This window comes from Eublepharis macularius, chromosome 11 (genome assembly GCF_028583425.1).
Source record: "Eublepharis macularius isolate TG4126 chromosome 11, MPM_Emac_v1.0, whole genome shotgun sequence".
NCBI lineage: Eukaryota > Metazoa > Chordata > Lepidosauria > Squamata > Eublepharidae > Eublepharis > Eublepharis macularius.
This window is the reverse complement of record NC_072800.1, coordinates 11,532,261-11,555,347: the sequence shown is the minus strand read 5'-3', so window position 1 is coordinate 11,555,347 and position 23,087 is coordinate 11,532,261. Positions and strand designations below refer to the sequence as shown.

General features: G+C 44.9%; 1 protein-coding gene across 3 annotated transcripts in view; it reads right to left on the bottom strand.

The window, feature by feature from the left end:
- Positions 1 to 23,087, bottom strand: part of COL15A1 (collagen type XV alpha 1 chain) — a 265,292-nt gene that overhangs the window by 2,345 nt on the left and 239,860 nt on the right. For all 3 annotated transcript variants that reach the window (XM_054990908.1, XM_054990909.1, XM_054990910.1), the window contains 8 exons: positions 22,727 to 22,837; positions 20,382 to 20,526; positions 20,082 to 20,143; positions 12,358 to 12,486; positions 11,324 to 11,383; positions 9,915 to 9,974; positions 6,307 to 6,492; positions 4,771 to 4,886 (listed from right to left, as the gene is read on the bottom strand). In XM_054990908.1, the coding sequence (XP_054846883.1) occupies positions 4,771 to 4,886; positions 6,307 to 6,492; positions 9,915 to 9,974; positions 11,324 to 11,383; positions 12,358 to 12,486; positions 20,082 to 20,143; positions 20,382 to 20,526; positions 22,727 to 22,837 (869 nt within the window). The remainder of the gene's footprint in view (positions 1 to 4,770; positions 4,887 to 6,306; positions 6,493 to 9,914; positions 9,975 to 11,323; positions 11,384 to 12,357; positions 12,487 to 20,081; positions 20,144 to 20,381; positions 20,527 to 22,726; positions 22,838 to 23,087) is intronic.

Genomic DNA, 23,087 nt, shown 5'->3' with positions numbered 1-23,087 from the left:
GAGAGTCTCTTGACATGATACACCTTGGCGAGTGTTTGACAAGTGTAGGGAGACACAATGGCCGCGCAATGGTGACGTTGCGCAAATCTCACGCGAGAAAACGCGATGTTCCGTGTTTTTTGCGTGATCTATCAGGTCATTATGGGCAAAGGTAAGCCATGTGGAAACGGCCAATGTTAGCCAGGAAGCGTAGTTTAAAAATATTTGTTTATTTATTTATTTTATTCGATTTATACTCCGCCCTCCCCGCATCAGCAGGCTCACGGCGGAGCCCGTGGAGATCTTCACGTGTAGAGAGACTCTGAGTGTTCCCACTCACCCAAGGTACAGAGAAACGGAAGAGCTGCCTGAATCTGCCCCAGGTATAGGATTGGATCCAGACTAAATTTCCCAACAGCGGAACAGAACTTTTCCTGCCTCACCGCTGCTACTGCAGCCCACTGATCTCCATGAAGTTCTGCTCCTGGGGGACCAGAGGAATCTCAGGATCAACACTGAGGGAGGGCGATCTATAGTGGAAGATAGAACTGGTGGAAATTGCCCATTTCGTGTGAATCCAAGCCATAATCTGGTGAAAACTGACTTTTTTTGACCGCCATTTACCAAATTTTCTCCCAAATCTTCCAAAGTCTTGACTGGGTCTGAAGTGGATCTGGCCTGTAGGGCCTGGCAGGTGGCAACAACAGCCTCATTGTGCACGACAGCTCCAAGGACAGCCACCTCTCCTGTTGCACTACACTGACAGCTTCCCCTTTTACACTGCAGGGTCTCCTACAGCAGACATATGACCAGCAGCCCACCGCGCGCCTGTCTTGCCCTATTGTGCCTTGGTCAATGTGGGAAAGGAAGAGGCTGGCATAGCTGGCTCTCAGGAGGCTGAAATGGATCTGTTTAGAATCTTCCAGGCTCCAGAGTGGTCTAGGTTCAGGGAAATGGATCCAAGCATGTGTGGAATGCTGGACATCCAGAATCCAAATACTTCCTTTTTCTTTTTTGGGGGGGAAGGGTGGGATTTTAAAATTTTTATTTAAAGAAATAAGAAAAAGAACCATTAACAGTGCATAGAACCTTATACAAAATAACTATTAAGTACATCTAAGAGATTATGCATAATATATAATAGATTGAATAATAATAATAATAATAATAATAATAATAATAATAAAAAATGGAATGCATATGAAATATAATTAGAATACATGAGTTTTTTTCTATCCCTTTCCCTCAGTTCCAAAGCAAATAATCCAAAGTGGTACTAATGATACTTTTAACCTATTGTTGGGAATCTAGCAAAAATGAAGCTATAAACATTTTTATATTTTATATCCACTTTAAATCCTATCACATATTCATTGATATTAATTCCATTATTCAATTTAATGGATTAAAATTGGTCTAGTGGATTGTCCTATTATATGTATTGTATGTTAGTCCACTGAAACACAAAAGTAAAAAAGAAATAATGAAAACATAATATGCAGAAATATTACTTCAAAAAGAAAAAAAAGTGGGAAATTTAACAATTACTTTAAGCAAGTATATAAGTCAAATTGATTATAAGTAACCAAAGATATAAACTACTAAATAAAGTTTCCCCTCGCTGTCAGCAATGGGTTAGATCTCCATAAAATACTGAAGGATATTTTTAAGATCTAAACTTTATCAGAAGAGAAGATTCCCCACATTTTACTTCCTGCATTTGTTCGGCTTACAGCAATTTACAAAGTATCTGTCCTCAATATCTTCCTTTGCATCCGTGATCCTTAAGATCTCAACAGAAAAAAACTTCTGGGTCAAAGTCACTGTGAAGCTTAATCCCCACGGGAACCTAAATTATTTCTCTAAGTGAAATTATTCAATTTATTAGTGAAATTATTCAATTTATTAGTTTTATTCTTCAGCTTAACTATTAATTCATTTTAGTATCAATTGTTCATAATGCAATTAGTAAACTAAGATTAGCCTAGTCTTACATAAGCAAATTAAGCTACTGTATATTTAGTATATGTTAATCCATTAACACAAAAAATTAATAAGGAAATAATAAACGCTTGGTATTTCAAAAAGAGAGAAATGGTATTTCAAAATAAATTGATGACAGTTTTTATGAGATAGTTAACCACGGTGCCTTTGACCCAAGAGGTCTTCTCTATTGAGATCTTAAGGATTACAGATGCAAAGAAGATACTGAGGGCACACATTCCGTTACAAATACTTTCTTTTCCAGAGTTTACTGGGAAAGCTCTTGTTGGGGAGATGGAAGAGGCCTCGGAGAATCGTGTAACCAAGACCTGTAAATGGCAACTAGAAGCAAGTTGGGTTGTTCTATATCTTTTCACAGAGCTGCAGAATTTGCAAACTACAAACCGCGATTAATTGATAGAAACTGGAAACAGATCTCCCCGTTCATCAAACACAAACTAGCTGGCCCACCTCTCCCCGCCCCATCTGTTTTACTTTTCTGTTTTCCTGTGCTTCTGCGTGGGAAGGAACAACTTAAAAAGTGAGAAGGGATAGAGGTGCAATACAGAGATTAGAGAAGGGTTTTTAGAGGAGGAAGAAATAAAGTGCACAGCAGCAGATGAAGGTAGGGTTGCCAGGCCCCCTCAATCTCCCAGCGGGGGATTGGGGCCTGGCTTCTACCTGTCCTCTGAGGGGGGTGCATGCGCGCGAAGCTCCAGCAAAGCGCAATGACGTCACTTCCGGAAAGTGACGTCATCGCGCATCGCCCCCCCCCGAGTGCCCACGCTCCACAGGGGCTCGCGTTGGGGGCTGCTGTGGAGCGCAGGAATGCTCCTGCACTCCACAGCGGCCCCAAACACCCTCCCAGATCAGGCTCATTTTAACGCACTGCGGAGCGCAGGAGCATTCCTGCGCTCCACAGCGCCTCAAAATGGCCCCGTTTTGGGTGCGTCTTGAGCCGCTGTGGAGTGCGGGAGTGCTCCTGCGTGCTGCAGTGTCCCCAAACAGGCCTGATTCATGCCAAAACGGGCCCGATCCACAGCCATTTTGGCATGGATCAGGCCCGTTTGGGGATGCTGAAGTGCAGGAGTGTTCCTGCACTCCACAGCGGCTCAAGACGGGCCCAATTTGGGCCAAAATGGGCCCGTTTTGAGGTGCTGTGGAGCACAGGAGCACGCCTGTGTGCCGCAGCGTCTCAAAACGGGCCCGATCCGCGGGAGCGCGCAGCTTGGCGAGCACGCACAGAGGGTGTTCCCCCCTGCTGGCCAGGTAAGTGGGGGTGGGGTATGGGGGGCGAGGGAGGGAGATCCCCCGCCCCCACCAGGGGTCTGTCACCCCTAGATGAAGGGGGATGTAATCCAAAATACGGACACGTACACAAGGGAGATGAATTGCCCTGCAAAATCCTCTCCTAAATGTAGCTGCTCTTTAAGACCAGCAGGCTTTCAGTAAAGAGCAGCCAACGTGATTACAAGGCCTTTAGGAATTGTTAATAGGAACTGGTGGAGTTTCCCCCCTCCCCCTCACTACGGAGAAATACATCCTGGGAGAGAAACTGGTAATGGTTTGGCACTCTGAGAGAAGGGGAACGATTTTTCAGCTGCCCTTGGCCAGGTGTTACTGCCTGGCAATGAAAGCAATAGCACAGAAGAAGCCAGTTTTATTAGACATCTGGGTGGTGGAGAGTGCCCTCAAGTCATAGCTGATGTATGGCGACCCCTGGCGGGGTTTTTATGGCAAGAGACTAACCAAGGTGGTTTGCTGTTGCCTGCCTCTGCAACCCTGGTCTTCATTGGAGGTCTCCCATCCAATTACTAACCAAGGCAGACCCTGCTTAACTTCTGAGATCTGATGAGATCAGGCTCACCTGGGCTTTCCAGGTCAGGGCAGTGTGACATCTTAATGAACTAGGTATCAGGTGGAATGACCCTTAAGGAACTAACTGTGGAAGAGCCAGGTCTGGGAAACCTGCTCTTTTTTTTTTTTAATAAATTTTTATTGGATTAGAATATATAATCATTCAATACAAACATTCCCCCTTTGTAAATATCTACTTCTAACCCCCTCCCTTTCCTCCCCCCTTTTGTTTGACTTCCAACAGTTTTCCAACCCTTTATCTATCTTATTACTTACTTACTTATTACCTCATATAATCTATTAAACATACATTTAGACTCTCTTCTAAGCTTGTTATTTTTTTTATAACACAGAATTACCTTTAACCCCTCCTTTACTAAATCCTATATTCTAAATAACACATTGCTAGCATGTATTACTAATCTTTATATTATCAGTATAACATTTTATCCATTTTCTATTCCCTTACTTAGGGAAACCTGCTCTTGACAAAATGAAAGGCAGTCACAGACAAAGCAGGTGTGTGTGTGTGTGTGTGTGTGCGCGCTATTTCCCCCAGTGGAGTTTCCAGATGTGTTTTGCTACAGCTGGAAGAAACATGCCTAGAGGAGGCGAACACAGGGAAGAAGTGACAAGCGGGACAGGAGAGTTCGTGATGCCTCCCCGGCTGCTCTCCTCCCTGCTGCTTTTCAGGTATTCAGAGGAGACACCAATTCCAGGTCTCTGACAAATGTTTAGTTTGGCCTTGAGGTGGCAAATAGCTTTGATCTTGCAGTTCTGAAAGTAGGTATGAATTTTCATGTCCTGCTTCTCAACCCAATACCACTAGATGCGCTGCAAAGCCCTTCAGATGGGGCCAGATTTCAGAGGAATTCACAGAGCAACTGAAGGACTGAGCTAACATTTCCTGTAATATTTATAATACCAGAAATTAGACGAATGTGAACTTACCACGCGGGATCTGTCATGACATTCCTACCATCAAAGGAGTATATTGGGATCCGGGTGTCGAACTGTCCCCCGTTGCCTGAGAATATTGATTCCCAGTTATTGAACAGTGTCTCTCCCTAGCAGAAAGGAAGAAACCATCTTTTAGAAATACATTTGACATGATGTCTTCCTGTCCTGCCGCACTGCTCAAGGCCCTGTCCGCAACCAGCCTCCGAAGCGTGCAACGTTTGTACGTTCCCAGCTTCTTTCGGCAGCCCTTGCTCTTGACTCCACAGCGAGGACCTCCCGTCACCCGCCAGCTTTCTGCCACCTTGAGGCTGCAGGTTCAGATTTATTGATCCAACCAAGCTGTTTTTCTCTCAGGATTTTCAGTCACAGCCCCTGCCTGCCTATGATTTTCCTCTTTGAAACCTCATTGCCATTCAGGGTCCTTCAGCCACCTGCAGGATTGTCAAATTGCAACCCTTCCTGTGAAGCTTTTTATCAGTAGATTGCGTTCAATAAGTTTAATGAGCACCTGTTTGATTCCTGACACCTGTTACTTACTTGATACAGAAATCCCCTTTGTAGAAATGTCTATGCAAAATGTTGCAATGAAAGCAAGCTAAGATTAGCAACATCTCCCAAGGCTGGGAGAGAGAAACCACAAAAAGGAGACGGGGACTTGATGTAACCACAAGCGCATTCCAACAGCTTTCCACCCACGGAACCCAGCTTGCTTGAAGCCCCCAAGGTTGCAAGAAGTGACATCGGGGCGCCTTTACTAAATGTTACATAGACCAAAGGAATGGGCATGAATGAGAAGCCCATAAGAGAGATGTGTGAGAAAGGAAGGAAGACGTTCCTTCCAGAGATAACACCAAGGACAGATAAGAAATTGCAATCTTGTAATGCTGTAACTATGCTGTTGACCTAAGTTGTTTCTTCCAATCAGAATAACCCTAGACATTTGTATCATGACAGGTGGTCACCCTCTTCTTCCAATGGGGGGCCCCTGTATTCTTTGAGCCAATAAAATAACAAATATTATAATTAACCAGAAAGTATTAATTGCTTTGCGCTGCTATTGTAGCTCTGATGAGCTTTGGGCACGAGGAGACCTTTTACTCTCTGTGTAACCATCGTTCCTCCACTGTTTAATAAACAATTCTAGATTACTTCACCTACAGGACTCTGTGTGTATGTCTCTCTTATCATGATTGGCTAGAGGGACATTCGAGGCACCAGTTTGTGCACAACAAATTTGGGGGTGTTCGTCCGTGGCTGCTACCCGCCCCCCCGAGGGTGTCGTTGCCGGACGGACATTGGCGTCTTCCCAGAGAGGTGCACCGGTGGCCCAGCTTTGGCCAGCTGCCAATCGTTGGTAGCTGACTGTGCGGCGGCACCCTGAGGAACTGCAGCGGACCCATTGGAGGTTATCGGAGTCCTGGGAGAAGAAGCTGGTGAGTGTGCCTGAGTGAAACCGCGGAGAAGACAAGGCAGTGGCATTTCCCCAGCACATGGCATACTTGAGTTTCAGAATGCAAAGCATTTTACCTTCAGATTAACTATGGGCAGATGATATCTGTCTACTTTCCTGACGACAGTCAAAAGGTCTTGTAGATGTGAAGACAACAAAGCTCTGTAGGTTGAGAATAAACCAGCTGCCCGGGCTTGCTGAAAGCACTGGTAGTCCGCTCGCATGTCACCAGAAAACGGGGTGTTCAAAGCCACCAGATGAAGCTGCATAAGGAGGAGGCAAAAACCTGTAATTGTCATGAGCTAAGAGATGGGCGGGGCGGGCAGGGGTGGTGTCTGGCAGTGTTTGGCCATATGCTGCATAATGGCGGGGGGGGGGGGGGAGTAGCTGCAAGCAGACAGAAGCCTTTTTTGAAGTCTCCATAAGGATTTGAAGTTACTTCTTTATTTATTTTATTTATTTATGTCACTTATAGGTTGCCTTTCTCACTGAGATTCAAGGCAGATTACACAGTGTGAGATTAGTACAGTCAATACCAGTAACATTTCCATAAACAATGCCATAGGGTAAATAGATACAAGTTCACAAAGACATAGCATTAGCAGGAATCCAATACATCATGGTGGTGAGGTCTATGGTCCTTAACTCATTAGTGAAGCATCTGAGACCCCCCTCCCTACAACAGAGCCCTCCTATCTGAGTAAAAAGCCTTTTTGAATAATTTGGTCTTGCCTCGTTTGCAGAAAGCCAGAAGAGCAGGGGCAGTCCTGACCTCCTTAGGCAGGCCATTCCACAGGGTAGGGGCCACCACAGAGAAAGCCCATGTATGAGCTGCAGGTGCCTCCCTGCCCATGTGCAGGGTGGCACCTGCAGGAGACCCTGTTCGGATGAATGAAGCTGCCGTGGAGCCGCATAGGGAGGGAGGCGAGCCAAGGCCATGAAGCGCTTTGTATGTGATAACCAATATCTTAAACTGAGCATGGTAACTAATGGGTAGCCAATGGAGAGACTGCAGGGCTTAGCAGCCAGGCAAAAGGGGTGCCCTAGCTCCAGTGCAACATCACAGCCCAGAGCCCTTCTGGAAGTGGGAGCTCTGTCCCAGCTGGGACAGTTACTAGCCAACTCTTTGGCTTCAGATCTCTAGCTGATTTGCAAAGTTCACGTGTCTGCCGGTTGGACTCTCTTTCTGCATATAATATCAATTGCCCTGGAGCGGAACTGAAGCTGGAAGAACTGGTGCAGCAGTGCCTTCCGAGTGAGAATATTTAGACTAATGGAAGACTAATTCCTTGCCACCAGCACAGACTGAAAGCGGCCTTAGGCTTTAGCAGAGCACAAACCAGCCTATGGTGCAAACAAATAATTTCTTAATGAAGTATGAAACGCTCTCATCATCTTGGCATTGTTCATTCCTGCTGCTCCTATTAATAGTCTTGAACAGGGCTTTTTTTCTGGGAAAAGAGGATGTGGAACTCAGTGGGTTGCCCTCGGAGAAAATGGTCACATGGCTGGTGGCCCCGCCCCCTGATCTCCAGACAGAGGGGAGTTTAGATTGCCCTCCGCGCCGCATGGCGCGGAGGGCAATCTAAACTCCCCTCTGTCTGGAGATCAGGGGGCGGGGTCACCGGCCATGTGACCATTTTCAAGAGGTTCCGGAACTCCGTTCCACTGCGTTCCAACTGAAAAAAGCCCTGGTCTTGAATATATGTCAAAGTTAACAAATGGCAACATTCCTACTTTTTACTTTGCATGTGGAGTGCAAGCACTTTAAAAAAAAATCCCTAGTAAACAAGGAAATTATGTTCTTATTCTATTAGGAATTATTCCCTTCATAGAGCCATGTATAAAAAATTTATTAGTAAACACCACAGTTTTGGTACATTTTATCCAAGGAAAACAGATGGATTCTGCCAACAGAATGAAATGTTTTAATGAGTTTGCAAAGCTTAAGCCTTAATGTACTTTGGTTTCAATATAAAATGTAAGAAATCTTTATTTTGTTTTTATAATTAAACATATGTTGTGGATTAATTTTTAACAGCTAATTCAAGTTCCAATAGGCATCCTTGGATTTTAATAGTTATATATATATATATATATTAAACATAGTTTTGGAATTTGCAACAAGATTTAAAGGTTGCCGTTCGTTTTTTAAAAAGGCTGGCCATACATGTGCCTGTGTGAAGTTGCATTTTTGGCCACGCAGACTGTGTCTTTTGAGTGACACACCACTAGTGTTAGGATGTTTGCATCCATCCTCCCTGTTTCAGGGAAAGGGGAGAGAAGCAAATCCTCCTCCTCCTCCTCCTAGACACATGTTTGTACACGAGATGCCTCAGCATGTGTTCGTAAAGTGTAGAGAGATGCAATGGTACCCAGGAAGCTTAGTTTAAAAAGTTTAAAAAGACAGAGCTGGCAGAGATCGCTCCTCAGGGGGTTTGTCAATTTCATCTTTGCCTCCCTAAAGGCTCGAAGCAATCCAATATCAAAAGAGAAACCTTGAAAGTCTACAAAAATGTTTTAAATGTTTTAAATTTTGAGTTTATAAATTTTTAATACTTCATACAAAGTGCAAGATGCTAAAGTGTCAATGTGCAATATCCAATAAATATCTAAATAACCAGTAAATATCCAAAATGTACAATTATATATAAATACAGTCAAGAGTCCAACTGGTAAAGTTCTACCACATAGATAATTGTTCAAGTCCTCCAGAGATGTACTTTGTGATTCTATTCACTAGTTCTTTTGAGGAGTCGTTGATGTCTGTGTGGAGTTTCTTCAAAAGACAACATTGTCTAGTGGTTACAGTTAAAGGCCAAAATTAGGCCAAAGAGCCTGACGGGTTCTGCCAGCTTGTCGTCCTGGTTCAGGAAATTATTTATCAAAGGCTCATAAATATACATGAGTCACTCCAGCATCAAGATATTGATCTCCAAGTGAGGATCTGTCTGATGGACCACTGCAGTCCCTACAGGCTCGGTCAGTTTCACCTCTCCCATCTAAAACTGTGTGGGATTGCAACCAGAGGGTAGCAAGGAATGGAAATGGGCTGGATTTGCCTTCCAGAGCCAGGCTTGGACCTGGAGAGGTTAAAATGAGCTGAAGTTTCCCTCCTGGCATTTCACAGCCCCTCCACACAGCTCTAGTGTATAGCAAAGCCTTTGCCCTACCACTGGCTCTGTCTTTTTAAACTGCCCTTCCCAGCTACCGTTGCATCTCCTGACTTGTGTTCTTCACGTGTTAGATGTCTCATGTAGAGAGACTCAGAGAGGGGCAGAAGAATTGCTCATGACTAGGCACTCCCGCCTAGTTAGATGCGTTCCCTGGAAAGGCTCCAGCCTGCCATTTGAAATGGCAGCTTGGAAACTCTCTCAGCCAATCCGATTTACCTGGATGAAGGGATGCAGCGATCAGCTGGGAAATGCTTTGGGACAAGTGGCCTGGAATGGCCTGGAACAGCTGCTGCCACATGGGGTAACCCTCCCTCGCCCAGCAGCGGCCTGATCCTGGCTGCTTCAGGCCCGAATTGGGCCCAAACTGGCCCCAAATGGCCAAAACAGGCCCCAATCGGCCAGGATCGGGCCTGAATCGGCCAGGATTGGGCCGCTACCATGCGGGGGAACCCTCCCGCCAACAGAGAGAGTGTCTATGTCAGTCTTAATAATGCAAGTCTCCTACTTACGCTTGGTCTTCCTCTGTCAGCACTTGAAGCTGGAAATGGTGCTGGAAGGGGTTGAAAGTCCTATTAGTTTAACACACAACAAAATTATAAAGGTTAAAATAAAGCACAGAAAACAGAGCAAACAAGGGTGAAGAACAGCTGTAAGACTTTAAGAGAACAAAGAGCTGGAGGTCACAAAATTTATTTAGGATATTTATATCCCAGATTTTCAGTAAACAAATAGTATCTGATTCAGCTCGCAAAATTATACATAGAATTATAGAGTTGGAAGGGGCCATACAGACCATCTAGTCCAACCCCCTGCCCAGTGCAGGATCAGCCTAAAGCATCTCTGACAAGTATTCATCCAGCCTCTTCTTGAAAACTGCCAGTGAGGGGGAGCTCATTCAAACAATGAAGGCAATTTTTAAATACATATAATTTAAACAGACTCCAAACATCACATGCAAAAGACCAGTGCAGCAACACAGAACCATAAAACAGCCATATAACAGCCTCAGAAATTTGTCACTAACATAAAAAAAAACCAACACAAAACTGCAGGGCAGTGTTTTGATGACACACAGGTGCTAGCCAATAGGTATCTTCCACAGCTGCGTTTTCCCCGTTGAAGCTGAATCACACCTCGAACTTTTCTCTGTGGCTTATTCCCCCCACCCCTACTGAAGAAACACGTATTTAAAGAGCTGTGGTGCAACGATCAAACTAGTTCACTCCTCTTTAAAATGTTATATCTGTTTTCACTCCAAGTGAGATTTCTGTCCTGTAAGGGCAACAATTCCCTTGCTGAAATAAGAATCAAACTATATATAGATGTTGGAGGTGGGCACGAACTGGGAAAATGGAGGTTCATTGCGGTTCATGGTTCATCATGTTTCACAAACCATGAACTGACATGAACTTGCCCGGTTCACGAACTGGTTCATTTGGTTCGTCACTTCTGGGCCTGCAGAAAGCCCGTCCCCCCGTTGCCTAGGTAACAGATTGATTGGCGCCAGGCTATCTGCAGTGACCAACCAAAAACGAACCATACAAACCGCTCTAAAAATCATAGTGGTTCATCAAAAATGAGATCCAATGAACTGCTGGTTCATGAACCAAAAACCGGCCCAGTTCATGATGAACTTTGGTTCATATTTTGCTTCATGCCCATCTCTAATAGCTATCTCTAGTATATATGCAATTTATGGGCCAACACAGTGATTAATGTATGCATAATTTGCCCATCCTTATTTCTCTAAAGGGGGCAGAAAGAAAGTGGGTTTGGGTAAATATAAACAAAATATTCATTGGGTTGTATATTACTTCCTGTTAATGATGGAAGGCAGGAACGCTTCTGAAACCCTATGACTGGTCCAGTCAACATCCCAGCAGCTCCCGCTCAGGGAGAAAATTGCACACACACTTACTGGGCTTGAAATTGCTGGAGGTGGGGGGCTGTCAGCAGGGATGGGAATCAAGTCACCAAGCTGGAATACAGCAAAACATGAGATGGAAACCAGAGTAGAAGTCGTGTGAAATTATATGAAACATCATTTAAAGTTGATCTTGCCCTGACCTCGATAGCCCAGGAGAGCCTGATCTTGTCAGATCTCAGAAGCGATGAGCCAAGCTACAAGTGACGCCTGCCACAGGTTGGACACTTGTCGGCTTCCCTCAAGTTTTGATGGGAAACGTAGGCATCCTGGTCTTGCAGCTTGGCTCTCCATTTAACTGAAGTTTACAGAGCAGCAGTCTATGGGAGGGAGAACATGTGAGTGCAGGCGTCGGGCTCTCGCCAGGCACCCCCCCTTCCCCTCCACTGTGTGTGTGTGTGTGTGTGTGTGTGTGTGTGGAGTTTCTGTAAACTTCAATTAAGCTGTAAGACCAGGACGCCTACATTTCCCATCAAAACTTGAGGTAAGCTGACAAGTGTCCAACCTGTGTCAGGCATCACTTGTAGCGTGGCTCTAAGACCTCCAACAAAGACCAGGGTTGCAGAGGCATGCAATGGACAGCCACCTCTGTTAGTCTCTTGCTATGAAAACCCTGCAAGGGGTCGCTATAAGTCAGCTATGACTTAAGGGCACTCTCCACCGCCACCAAGGTTAACCTCAAGGGCAGGGCTTTTTTTCTGGGAAAAGAGGTGGTGGAACTCAGTGGGTTGCCCTCGGAGAAAATGGTCATGTGGCTGGTGGCCCCGCCCCCTGATCTCCAGACAGAGGGGAGTTGAGATTGCCCTCCGCGCCGCTGAGGGCAATCGAAACTCCCCTCTGTCTGGAGACCAGGGGGCGGGGCCACCAGCCATGTGACCCTTTTCAAGGGGTTCCGGAACTCCGTTCCCCCACGTTCCAGCTGAAAAAAAGCCCTGCTCAAGGGTCAGCTTATTCCTTGCAGAAAACAGTGGAGACAGCACATTATTTGGATTGTAGCGCGAGCGACACGGCCTAGAACGAACTGTTACCTGCAATTTCTTCCATCCATCTTGAACCCGGAGGAAGATCTCGCTGGTTTCGCTGAGATAGATCAATGTGCCTTCTGACACTAAGTGAACTTTCTGCAACATAGTGTCAACATTTCTAAGCGTTGTTACCTGTCATGGGGGGGGGGGGACATATGAAAATGGTTCAAATACAAAGAATGGCTCATAAGGGAGGGATTTTTATCTGGACAAGAGAATATCAAGAGTTTGAGAAATGAGATTTATTTTTTTAACATGGCAGAACTTATGTATTCTGAACATTTGGTTACTGAGGCTGTTTGCGACAGGAGAGGCTGCAGCACAATGGCACAAGATGTGCTTTGTAGGCACGAGGTCCCCAGTTCAGGACACAACAGGGGGCGAGCTGGATAAGTCTGCATAAGGTATAGCATCCCTAGTGCATGGCAGTGCCTGGGCATTACCAAGTGTACAATGGGCATCACCGGGCACAGCCAGCCCCACACACTCTACTGTGCCACTCTGTGGGGTTTGCTGCTGGGCTTTCTCAACCCAAACTGGGAAGCAGGGGGCACGTGGTACTCCACTATTTTGGTGCTCAGTCCACACTCTGCATCCAAATCCTGCCCCATAATAGCCAGGTTAGTAGTTGTGAAAAGCGGTACCTCTCCTCAGGAAATGCTCAGCTCATTTATTTGAGCCACAGTTGCAGTAAAAAGTTTAAGATGTACCATCAACTTACGCAGTCACCCAATATCTATGAAAATCTCAAGAGTATAAGGGTGGAACTCAATGCTGTATCTAGTTCTATGATCTTTGTAATCAACATTTCCTCTTTTAATTGATCGATCCGAGAGCTATCTATAATGAAGAACAATGTCTGCCATATAAAGAGATCTTGATTATGGAACAAAAAATGATAAGAATCAAAACGGAGGAAGAGTTATCTTCTTGTTATGGATGGTTCCAATATAGACATATTAGAGACCTTTACAACTCGGATTGTTCAAAAGGAGGAATCAAATGGAAAAACTCAGAGCTGGAAGAGACTATACTACAAGAAAGTAAAAAGAAGATATCTAAAATGTATAAAATACTTTTGAAGTGGTATACAGAGGATGAGACGGTCAAAGTACAGATGGTGAAGTGGGCAATTAATTGTCACAAAGAAATAACAATGGAGTCATGGGAATATTTATGGAAAACTACATGGAAGATTTCAACTTGTACCAGTATCAAAGAGAATGTTTATAAGATGATCTATAGATGGTATTTAATGCCTAAGAAAATTGTGCTTGGAAATGCAAACATGTCAGATAAATGCTGGAAATGTAAAAAGCATGAAGGATCATTGTATCATATGTGGTGGACGTGTGAAGTAGCCAGAAAGTTCTGGGGAGATATTATAGAAGTAATAAATGAGATTTTGCAGACCCAAATAAAGAAGAACCCAGAGCTATTGCTACTGAATTTAAGTATGGAAGATGTTCCTACTCAATACCGAACATTACTATTTTATATGACGACGGCAGCAAGACTTTTATATGTGCAGAAATGGAAGGTGCAAGAAATACCAACTATTGAAGATTGGATGCATAAATTGCTGTACATGGCGGAAATGGATAAAATGACAAGAAAGCTGAGAGATCAGAATTTAGTAGAATTTTTTACTGATTGGGGAAGATTGAAAACATATTTAGAAAAGAAGTGGGACGTGAAAGGGGAATTATGGCAATTTGAAAATTATTAGAATGGTTCCTTTTTTTTTTTACTAGGAGAGACAGAATCTTTACCATATGAAGTGAAGTATTAGCTAATTGTTAGCCTAAATTTAAGTGGATTTGGAGTTAATAGATATTGGTAGAATTAATAAAGTAGATATTTTATTTAATTGTTAGCTTAAACTTAAATATATTTGAAGTCAACAGAAAGTAATAGATAATAGATTTTAAGTTAATAATAATAGTTCTGAAGTTAACAGATAGGGCTTAGTTGAACAAAGTAGAATGTAAACATGATATAATGAGTTATAGAAAAAGAGGATAGATTAGGAATAGGTTAAGATATAGGGTTGGAAAGCTGCTGGAAGTCCTGAAAAAGGGGGGGAGGGAAAGGGTGGGGGAAAATGATATTGGGATGTTATTTGAAAGTTGTATGTATTAATATTCTCACCTAATAAAATTTTGGAAAAAAAAAACATTTCCTCTTTTAAAACACAGAATACAGGTGGTAGAAAGAGGAACAACCTAGCCCTTAACCCCCTTGCTCCATTTTCCTGCTGAAATCCCCATCCCCGTCTTCTTTTAACCCTTGGGGTGGAATAAATACAACTACATTCTGAATACAAAGAAAGAAACAAAAGCATCTTTTAAAAGGATCATGGAACAACACATAATGGCTGATTTCACACATGTTAGACATTCCCCCCCCCCCGCATCTCTATAACATCTAACAGCTCGCCACCTGCCCCAAGGGTTTTGGTTGCTGAGGACTGTGCAATATGAATGTTGCTGAGTTTTATGAGATGGAACTCAGTGGTGGAACTCAGGACCACACAATGACGTCACTTTGGGTCAGCTGGAACAAGGGGGGAGTTTTTTAAAGTTTAAATCACCGGCGAAAATGGTCACATGGTCGGTGGCCCCACCCCCTGATCTCCAGACAGAGGGGAGTTTAGATTGCCCTCCGCACTGCTCCAGAGGCGCGGAGGGCAATCTAAACTCCCCTCTGTCTGGAGATCGGGGCGGGGCCACCGGCCATGATGTGACCATTTTCAAGAGGTGCCAGAACTCTGTTCCACCGTGTTCCAGCTGAAAAAAAGCCCTGATAACATCTAATAGCTCGCCACCTGCCCCATGGGTTTTGGTTGCTGAGGACTGTGCAATATGAATGTTGCTGAGTTTTATGAGATGGAATTGTTTTATCTATTTTGCTACCTTGTTTTTATACTCTGACGTGCTCCATACTGAGCCTGCTTGAGGGGAGACTGGACTATAAGCATAATCATAAATAAATAAATATGCTTTCAGTGCACTTTCAATGCTCTTTAGCAATCATTTGCAACTGGATTCTCTAGTTTAGCAAACAGTTGCCAAAGTGCCCTGAAAATGCATTATCCAACGTGTGTGAAAACAGCCAACGTACAGTCCCGTTTCAAAGCATCATCAGGGGCCTGCCCATCAAAAGAAACAACAGTCTTTCCTAACTAGTCACTTGTACTGTGTGAGTGTGCACCACTGAATGCCTAGAGGAGACATTGGAGGGTCCACAGCTCAGTGACAGAGCATGCAGAAGTTGCCAAGTTCAGTCTTCAGCCAAAGGGAAGACTTTTGCTTAACAGCAGTTGCCACTACTGGGCTAAATTGACTGGTGTTCTGACTAGACATGGGCACGATCGGAATTACGGACTGAAAATTGCCCCGATTTTGGCGTTTGCGCCATCGGGACCGGGCTGATCGGTTCCGTCCATGGTTCCCGGTTCAGCGCTCGGGTGGGGCGCTCTATCGGGTCTCGATCGGATCGATCGGTTTACGTTCGGGATTGCAGTCTGCAGACAGTCTGGTGCCAGCCATCTGTTCCCGAGGGAACAGAGCCCCGTGGAAATGGAGCCTGGGGAATGTCGGAGCTGTTTGCCCTCCTTCTGTCGCCCTGGAAACGCGAATGGAAGCCCAGCTTTCCTTGATCAGCAGGGCTTCCTTCCAACCACGGAGCAGCCAGAAAAACGTGCGCCCGTCTCATCCATTTGGGAGAAGAGAGGGGAGGGCGGGGGAAGGGGATGTTCTTCTGTAGCCATGGGCACTCGAATCTCCTCACCCACCTCCCTTCCTTGGCGGGGAATATGCCCTGCTCCACTTTGGCCCGGTGGCCGGGCACATGGGGGGTGCCGCCGGCGAGCGGCCAGACCCCCCACCACCTCTCTGGGCCTGCGGGCCCGGTGGCCGCCATCACCCACCATTCCTTTAGCGCTGGAAACTGCGGGGCGCCCTCCCGCATCGGCCTTCTCGATTCCCGATTCTGCATTGGAAACGGAACTTGATCGGTGAGGTTCGGGAACCAGGGTTCGGCGGCACCGCGGAATCACGATCAGCTAAATCAGGATTATTTTTTGGATCGTGCCCATATCTAGTTCTGACTCAGTACAGCAGCTTCTTATACTCAAAAAAAGCCAAGTTTCTTTTCTCCTGTTCCTAATATGGGAAGGCAGCATGGTATAGCCTGATGGTCAGAGCCTGAAAGCTAAGCAGGATCGGCCCAGTCATCCCTTGGATGAGGGCCCACCAGGGAAGACTGGGTTTGTTCTGCAGAGGAAAGCAATAGCAAACGAACTCTGCTTCTCACTGCCTGGAGGTCATCAAAAGTCGGCTGCAACTCAATGGCACACACATATATATACCTAATATTTCCCACACTGTTAGACTTCTTAGAATATATATTGTCCCTGAAGAGTTGACATGACCTAATTTGGAAGAGGATTTACACTGCCTGTTGCACAGCCCTGACCACTCCCATGGGCTGTGCTACTGAACTGAACACCGGCATTTTAAAATAATAAATGGTGGCAATAAAGTGCAAGGAAGAGCAGCCAGAACCACAGCTGCCTTTGGGCTTGGGATGGCTTTTGTTCCAGCTGTGGCCTGATTTACTCCTGCAAAGTGAGTGCGTGTCAGCAAGGTAGCAGAACACTGAAGGGGTGGAATGGAAGTCTCCATTTCACACTGCAGGGGGAGGATCACGTGTTGGAATGTTCCTTTATGTTAAAGTACAGCAAGCAAAGAGAAGCAGAACTTTTTCAACGTAGTGCTAGTTTTCTTTTTGCATGGAGGTTTCTATGCACAGGAATGTTCAAAGGTGGGATCCACTCCCTCCCTTGAAGTAACTTTACCAGTTCAGGGCTCTGCCACAGCGATCAGCTCACTCTCTTGAATATAGAACCAAGTTTGTGATGTTGCCAGTTTTCAAAAGGGTTTGGTTGGACTAAAAGAGTAGCTATACTGGATGATTAGACAATACCGCTACCTTTTCAAGGATAATCACCCCCCCCCTTTCTACTGCTTAATTTATGACACATAACTAACAACAAAGAAATTTCATGGCTGAGCAAACAGCATTTATTATTGCGGGAAAACCACCTAGCCATGTATGTGTGCTTGTGTGTTTCAGTGGTAGTAGCACGGCACAGTCACAAGCAGCAAAACAAACAGAGGTAGGAGGCTGGTTACCAGATATGACAGCGAGTTGTCCGTTAAAAAATGCAGGACATGTTCATTTAAAGGCTAAGAATTAATATTTACGTCGTTCATGTACCCTGTTTTTTTGACAAGCAACTGGCACATTTCATTGTATCCAAGTGTATTTCTAGGAAACTGAAACCTGCAACCATCGTAGGAGAAAAATACAAAATTATTTATCAAGAGACTCTGCAGTTCAGCAATATGCTTCATTTTTTAAAGTTGCCTGTAGAAAAGGAAAATATATCTTTGTATTTATGAAGTGAGACAAGGAATATTTTAATCTTACGGTTCTTTATCTGTAAGCTTGTTCTTTGGGAAAAGGGCAAATGGAGCTAAGAGAGCTGCTTAAATTATGTATCATCTCTTCTTGCATAGCAGTCTGAGTTAGAATTCTCCTGCTGGAGAACAAACAAGATCCTCTATGGAGCTAAACGTCCCTGGAAAATACTGACCCCATCTTACAGGAATTTAAATGGAGGGATTCTTTATGAAGGAATCCAGAGAAACCCATGTTCTTGTATATAAGATTAAATTGCGGACGTTGAGCGGAACCACAAGTGACAAAAGGCACAGGTTGGACACTTGTCAGCTTCCCTCAAGTTTTGATGGGAAATGTAGGCATCCTGGTCTCGCAGCTTGGCTCTCTGACTGCTGTCCAGTGGACTTTTCAACTGTCACTTGTCCAACATTCCGCCAAGCTGCCTACATTTCCCATCAAAACTTGAGGGAAGCTGACAAGTGTCCAACCTGTGCCTTTTGTCACTTGTGGTTCCGCTCGTTGTCTTCAAAGTCAATGTCACTTAGTTTTACCAAATGCAGGTATTTGGGTAATATGCTTTTTAAAAAGAATGCCATGAAGGATGAGATTGGGTCAGACCCTTGGCTGGCCTCCCACGTGATTGTCTTGCTGGAATGTGAAGGGCTGCCCGTGGGCTTGTAGGAAAGAGCAAGAGTCCAGTAGCACCTATGAGACTAACAAAATTTGTGTTAGGGTAGGAGCTTTCATGAGTCACAGCTCACTTCGTCAGATATGAGCTGTGACTCATGAACACTCATACCCTACCACAAATTTTGTTAGTCTCATAGTTGCTACTGTACTCTTGCTCTTTTCTGCTGCTACAGTCAGACTAACACAGCTACTCATCTTGATCTATCTCCACGTGGGCTTGGAGTTACATGGAGGAGCTGAATGTATGCTCTGGTGACTTTCCACAGCTGCTCTGTAGGTATGGCTACCAAAATTTGCATGATCTCGGCAGTCTCTTTTTTTAACTGTTGCAAATCATGGTTGTACAGGTACTATGTGGAGACCCTGCTGCTGGGCTAGGGCCTCACAGCCTATCAGCAACCCCAGTCTACCTGCAGGCAGGGCTTTTCTTCAGCTGGAACGCGGTGGAACGGTGTTCTGGCACCCCTAGAAAATGGTTACATGGCCAATGACCATTAAACTTTAAAATCTCCCCCTTGCTCCATCTGAGTGGCACCAGACAGCTGGAGTAAGGGGGGGGATTTAAATTGCCAGCGGTGCGAAGGGCAATTTAAACTCCCCCCCCCTTGTGAGAGCGCTCCTGGTGGTGGCTGTGCCCTGCGCAATGATGTCACTTCCCAGAAGTGACATCATTGTGCGGTCCCAGGAGCACACACGCACTTTGCGTGTGCATGTGGTACCAGGGGCACAACCTCCTGACAGGAGTTGCCCCGTGTGCTGCCAACCCAATGAGTTCCACCACCTCTTTTACCAGCCTGCAGGTAACCATATGAAAGCCCAGAATACCAGAAACTGGCATTTCCAGCTGTGTTCTGTATTCACAGAAGACAACCTCGGTTCTTTCTGTAAACAAGCAACGCCTGGGGTTCAAAACCACCCCAAGACTATACTGATTTTGATTATTGGAGTGCTTTTTAACCTCAGTCCATATAATGTATCAGGGTACATAAATACGCCATGTGATTTTTAAAGAAAAACTGACCCAAGGAAGCACTTTAAGTGCCATGGAGAGATACAGCCCCTCTTCATAAACTGGGAACAGTGACCTCACTGCAGAATCATATGTTACTGGGATAGGAAAATACCTCAAGATACAAACAGCATCAGATGATATTGTTAGATGTTTTCCTTTCAAATTTATGAAAGTGTGTGCTGGTTTTCTAACATCATAGAGTCGAAATACAATATTTATTGTTTCAAATGGAAGAAAAAATACAGCATTGCAAAAGAACAGAACTGGTGTGAGTTGTTCAATATGCAATAGGGATGGGGTGAATCTACTGAATGGAAACATTCCACCTCATGTTAAACCCCATTTTCAAGCTCTGGTTGTGTGACTACTCTGAAACATGATTACTTCTGCTACTTACTTTTAACCCAAGACACCTTTGGAATTTAGCTTGGGGTAGAAATATACCCTGGAATACAATTTGGGGATTTTTTTTTCATAGGCTTGCAGAGAGTTTTAATGTTTCCATTGTGCTTAGAGAGAGTTTTAGCGAGCTCCTAAGAGCAAGGTTTAATCTTACCAAGTTCCTGGCCCCTGGTAATCCTGGTTCTCCGGGAGGACCTGGTGGCCCTGGTACAGCAGCTGCTTAAAGAAAACAAAAAGCACAGTATATAGTGCTGTTTCTTTTACGGAACAGGGATATGTCAGAGATGCTGGAGAGGATGCGATCTGTGGGGATGTTCAGCAACAATGTGGTCTGGGGATTTCAGCTCCCGCCCTTGTGCAAACTGATTTGCATTAAATTAAAAATGGGGGAGGGGGGTTGACACCAGGGTCCCCTGGGATATGTGCAGCAAACCGAAAGAAGACATAAGCAGACCTGAACCATAGATTGAAGGAGGGCCCGGTGGCCCAGGTGGTCCTGGTGGTCCTGGAGGTCCAACTGGCCCAAACCCTGGAGGCCCGGGTAGGCCAGGTACCCCTGGAGGGCCTCTCGGGCCAACAACGGTGTCTCCTTTTGGTCCCTTGTCAAAACAGAAAACACACATCAGTACAGCTTAAAAAATTAAAAAGTTATTCAACAAAACGTCGTAGATGCAGCAGCCCAAGAAATATTGTTGGGATGTTGAAAAATCCCCTCTCCATTATGGTCTTTCAGAGTAGGCATTAGGCACCTACATCTATACAGGTCAAACACTGTCGGTGCTTTTATGACTCGAAGAATTTGAGGGGGCCACAGGTATCCCAGTGAGATAAATCTTGGCTATTTATGTAATTTGAAAAGAGTAGCCTTAGATAAACACTAAAGGTGTGGCCGATGTGCCACACCTTTAATGAGTTTGGAAAGAGAGCGAGGTACACGGATCAGACATTTTCAGACACAAATTCGGTTCTCACTGAGGTGCTGATCTGTGCCTTGGCTATATCACTTATTATTCATCCATGTATACCTCCCTGGGCTGATTCCAGACGACTAACCTGAAGGCGCTGCATGCCGCCATGTTCCGGATCGCGACGGGGAAAACACGAAATATCACGTTTTCTCACGCGAGTTTGGCGCGTTTTCCCCGTCGCGATCCGGAACATGGCGGCGTGCAGCGCCTTTGGGTTAGTCGTCTGGAATCGGCCCTGGTCTGCCCAGTGGGGACCCAAAGCAGCTTACATCATCCCGCTGTCCTCCATTTTATCCTCACAACAACCTTGTGAAGCAGGTTAGGCTGAGAAAGTGGCTGGGCTGAGGTTATCCAGCAAGCTTCCATGGCAGATTCAAACCTAGATCTCCCAAATCCTAACCAGACACCCTAACCACTGCAGAACATTGGCTCTCAGTTCACTGGCTTGCAGTTCAGACCTTAATACTCCTTTGTAAGAGGAGAAACCTCCCTTCACATAGAAAACTAATTGTCAGGGAGAATGGCTTGGCCCTTGGTTTCTTTCTAATATGCTTACCTTGTATATACACAGATATTTTGTATGAAGGAACATATTACAGAGAATGAGTTCGTAGTTGCTAAAAATGAACTCATAAGTAGGGACAATACTGGATGTTGTTGAAAAGAGAGTTTAAAAATAGTTTAAATTCAGAGTTGGAAAAAGGTTGGAAGCATCCTTAGCTTAACTAAACTAAGTAAACTCTGCACATGGAGACCTCGTGGAATTATGGTCTGCTCCTACCAGCTCAATATATTTGCTATTACACTTAAGAGATACATATTCGCTTAAGTTCCTATGTGCATACACCTGATCATGTGAGACTTCTTATCCTTCAAAAATTGAAGGGGGGAGGAAGATGATGAATATTGGGTGCATAGGACTCTATGCACATGCGGTTATTAAGGAAATAGAAGCAAGGGAAGGGCACTGTATGTTTCTCCCTTTCATGGGCCTAGTTTCGCTATCTCCATAGAGTCTGTCTACACAAGACATCTTACACGGGGATACTCAAGTGTAGGGAGAAGCAATGTTAGCCAGGAAGGGCAGTTTAAAAAGACAGAGCCAGCGGAGATCACTTTTCAGAGGGTTTGTTAATCTTATCTTTCGTATCTAAATTCATCAACTCAGCTCCGGGGAGATTCATTAGCAAACTTCCCCTTTGTAAGGCAGCAGGAGAGATTCTGCATTTCCTTTATCACATGGCGGCAGCACCAGTCAATCAAACCTTTGTCATTCCCCGGAGATGACCTTTACAGTCTTTGTCCCAACAGCTGAGGGGGCTCCCCAGCCTCAGGACACGTTTTGCCCTATAAGAACCAGGGCTTTGCCCCATTCAAACTGTGCACACTTTCTGGATCCAAGCGTTGCTCCATTAGGGTCACTTTCCCTAAGACTCTCTCTCTCCTGGCCGAGAACGTGGGACATTTGAAGCTCTTCCTCCATCTACTCTTCAGATAGGTAATTATTGCCCTGAAATCCCACAAATCTATTCCACTTTCACCACTGCTTTTCCTAGGCATCTTGTGTGTTTGTGAACAATCTCGTGTGTGTGTGGTGTGTGTGTGTGTGTTTTTCTCTTTCAATAAAGGTACTCTTTTAACAAACCCTCTGAGGACCAATCTCTAACACCTCTGTCTTTTTAAACTGCCCTTCCTGGCTAACATTGCGTCTCCCTGCACTTGAGCGTCCCCGTGTAAGATGTCTTGTGTAGAGAGACTCATAGTCTCCATCTTAACATGAAAATTAATAAATTCTACATCAGGCTGTTTATAAGAGAGAAGGAAACCTCACCACAGGCCCTGGTCTTCCAGGAAGCCCCGGAGGTCCCGACATGAAAAATTCTCCATTGGGTTCTCCTTTTTCTCCTTTCAGGCCATTTTCTCCGTTGTTTCCTTTCTCACCCTTAAAACAAGGAAAACACTGATTAACTTCACAGCACACTGCGTTAGCACATGTGAAGGGGGAATAAAGAAAAAAAGAAAAAAGTATGCCGATTATATACGTAGATAACATGGACATGTGCCCACACACACACACTGTCAAGATGGTATTATATATTTTTACAGCCAGACCTTCGTGTTGCGCGGAGCAGTTCTCTCCCTAGGGCTGGCTCTCAAAAGCGCAATCCAAAGCTCCATTTGCCTTAATCGGA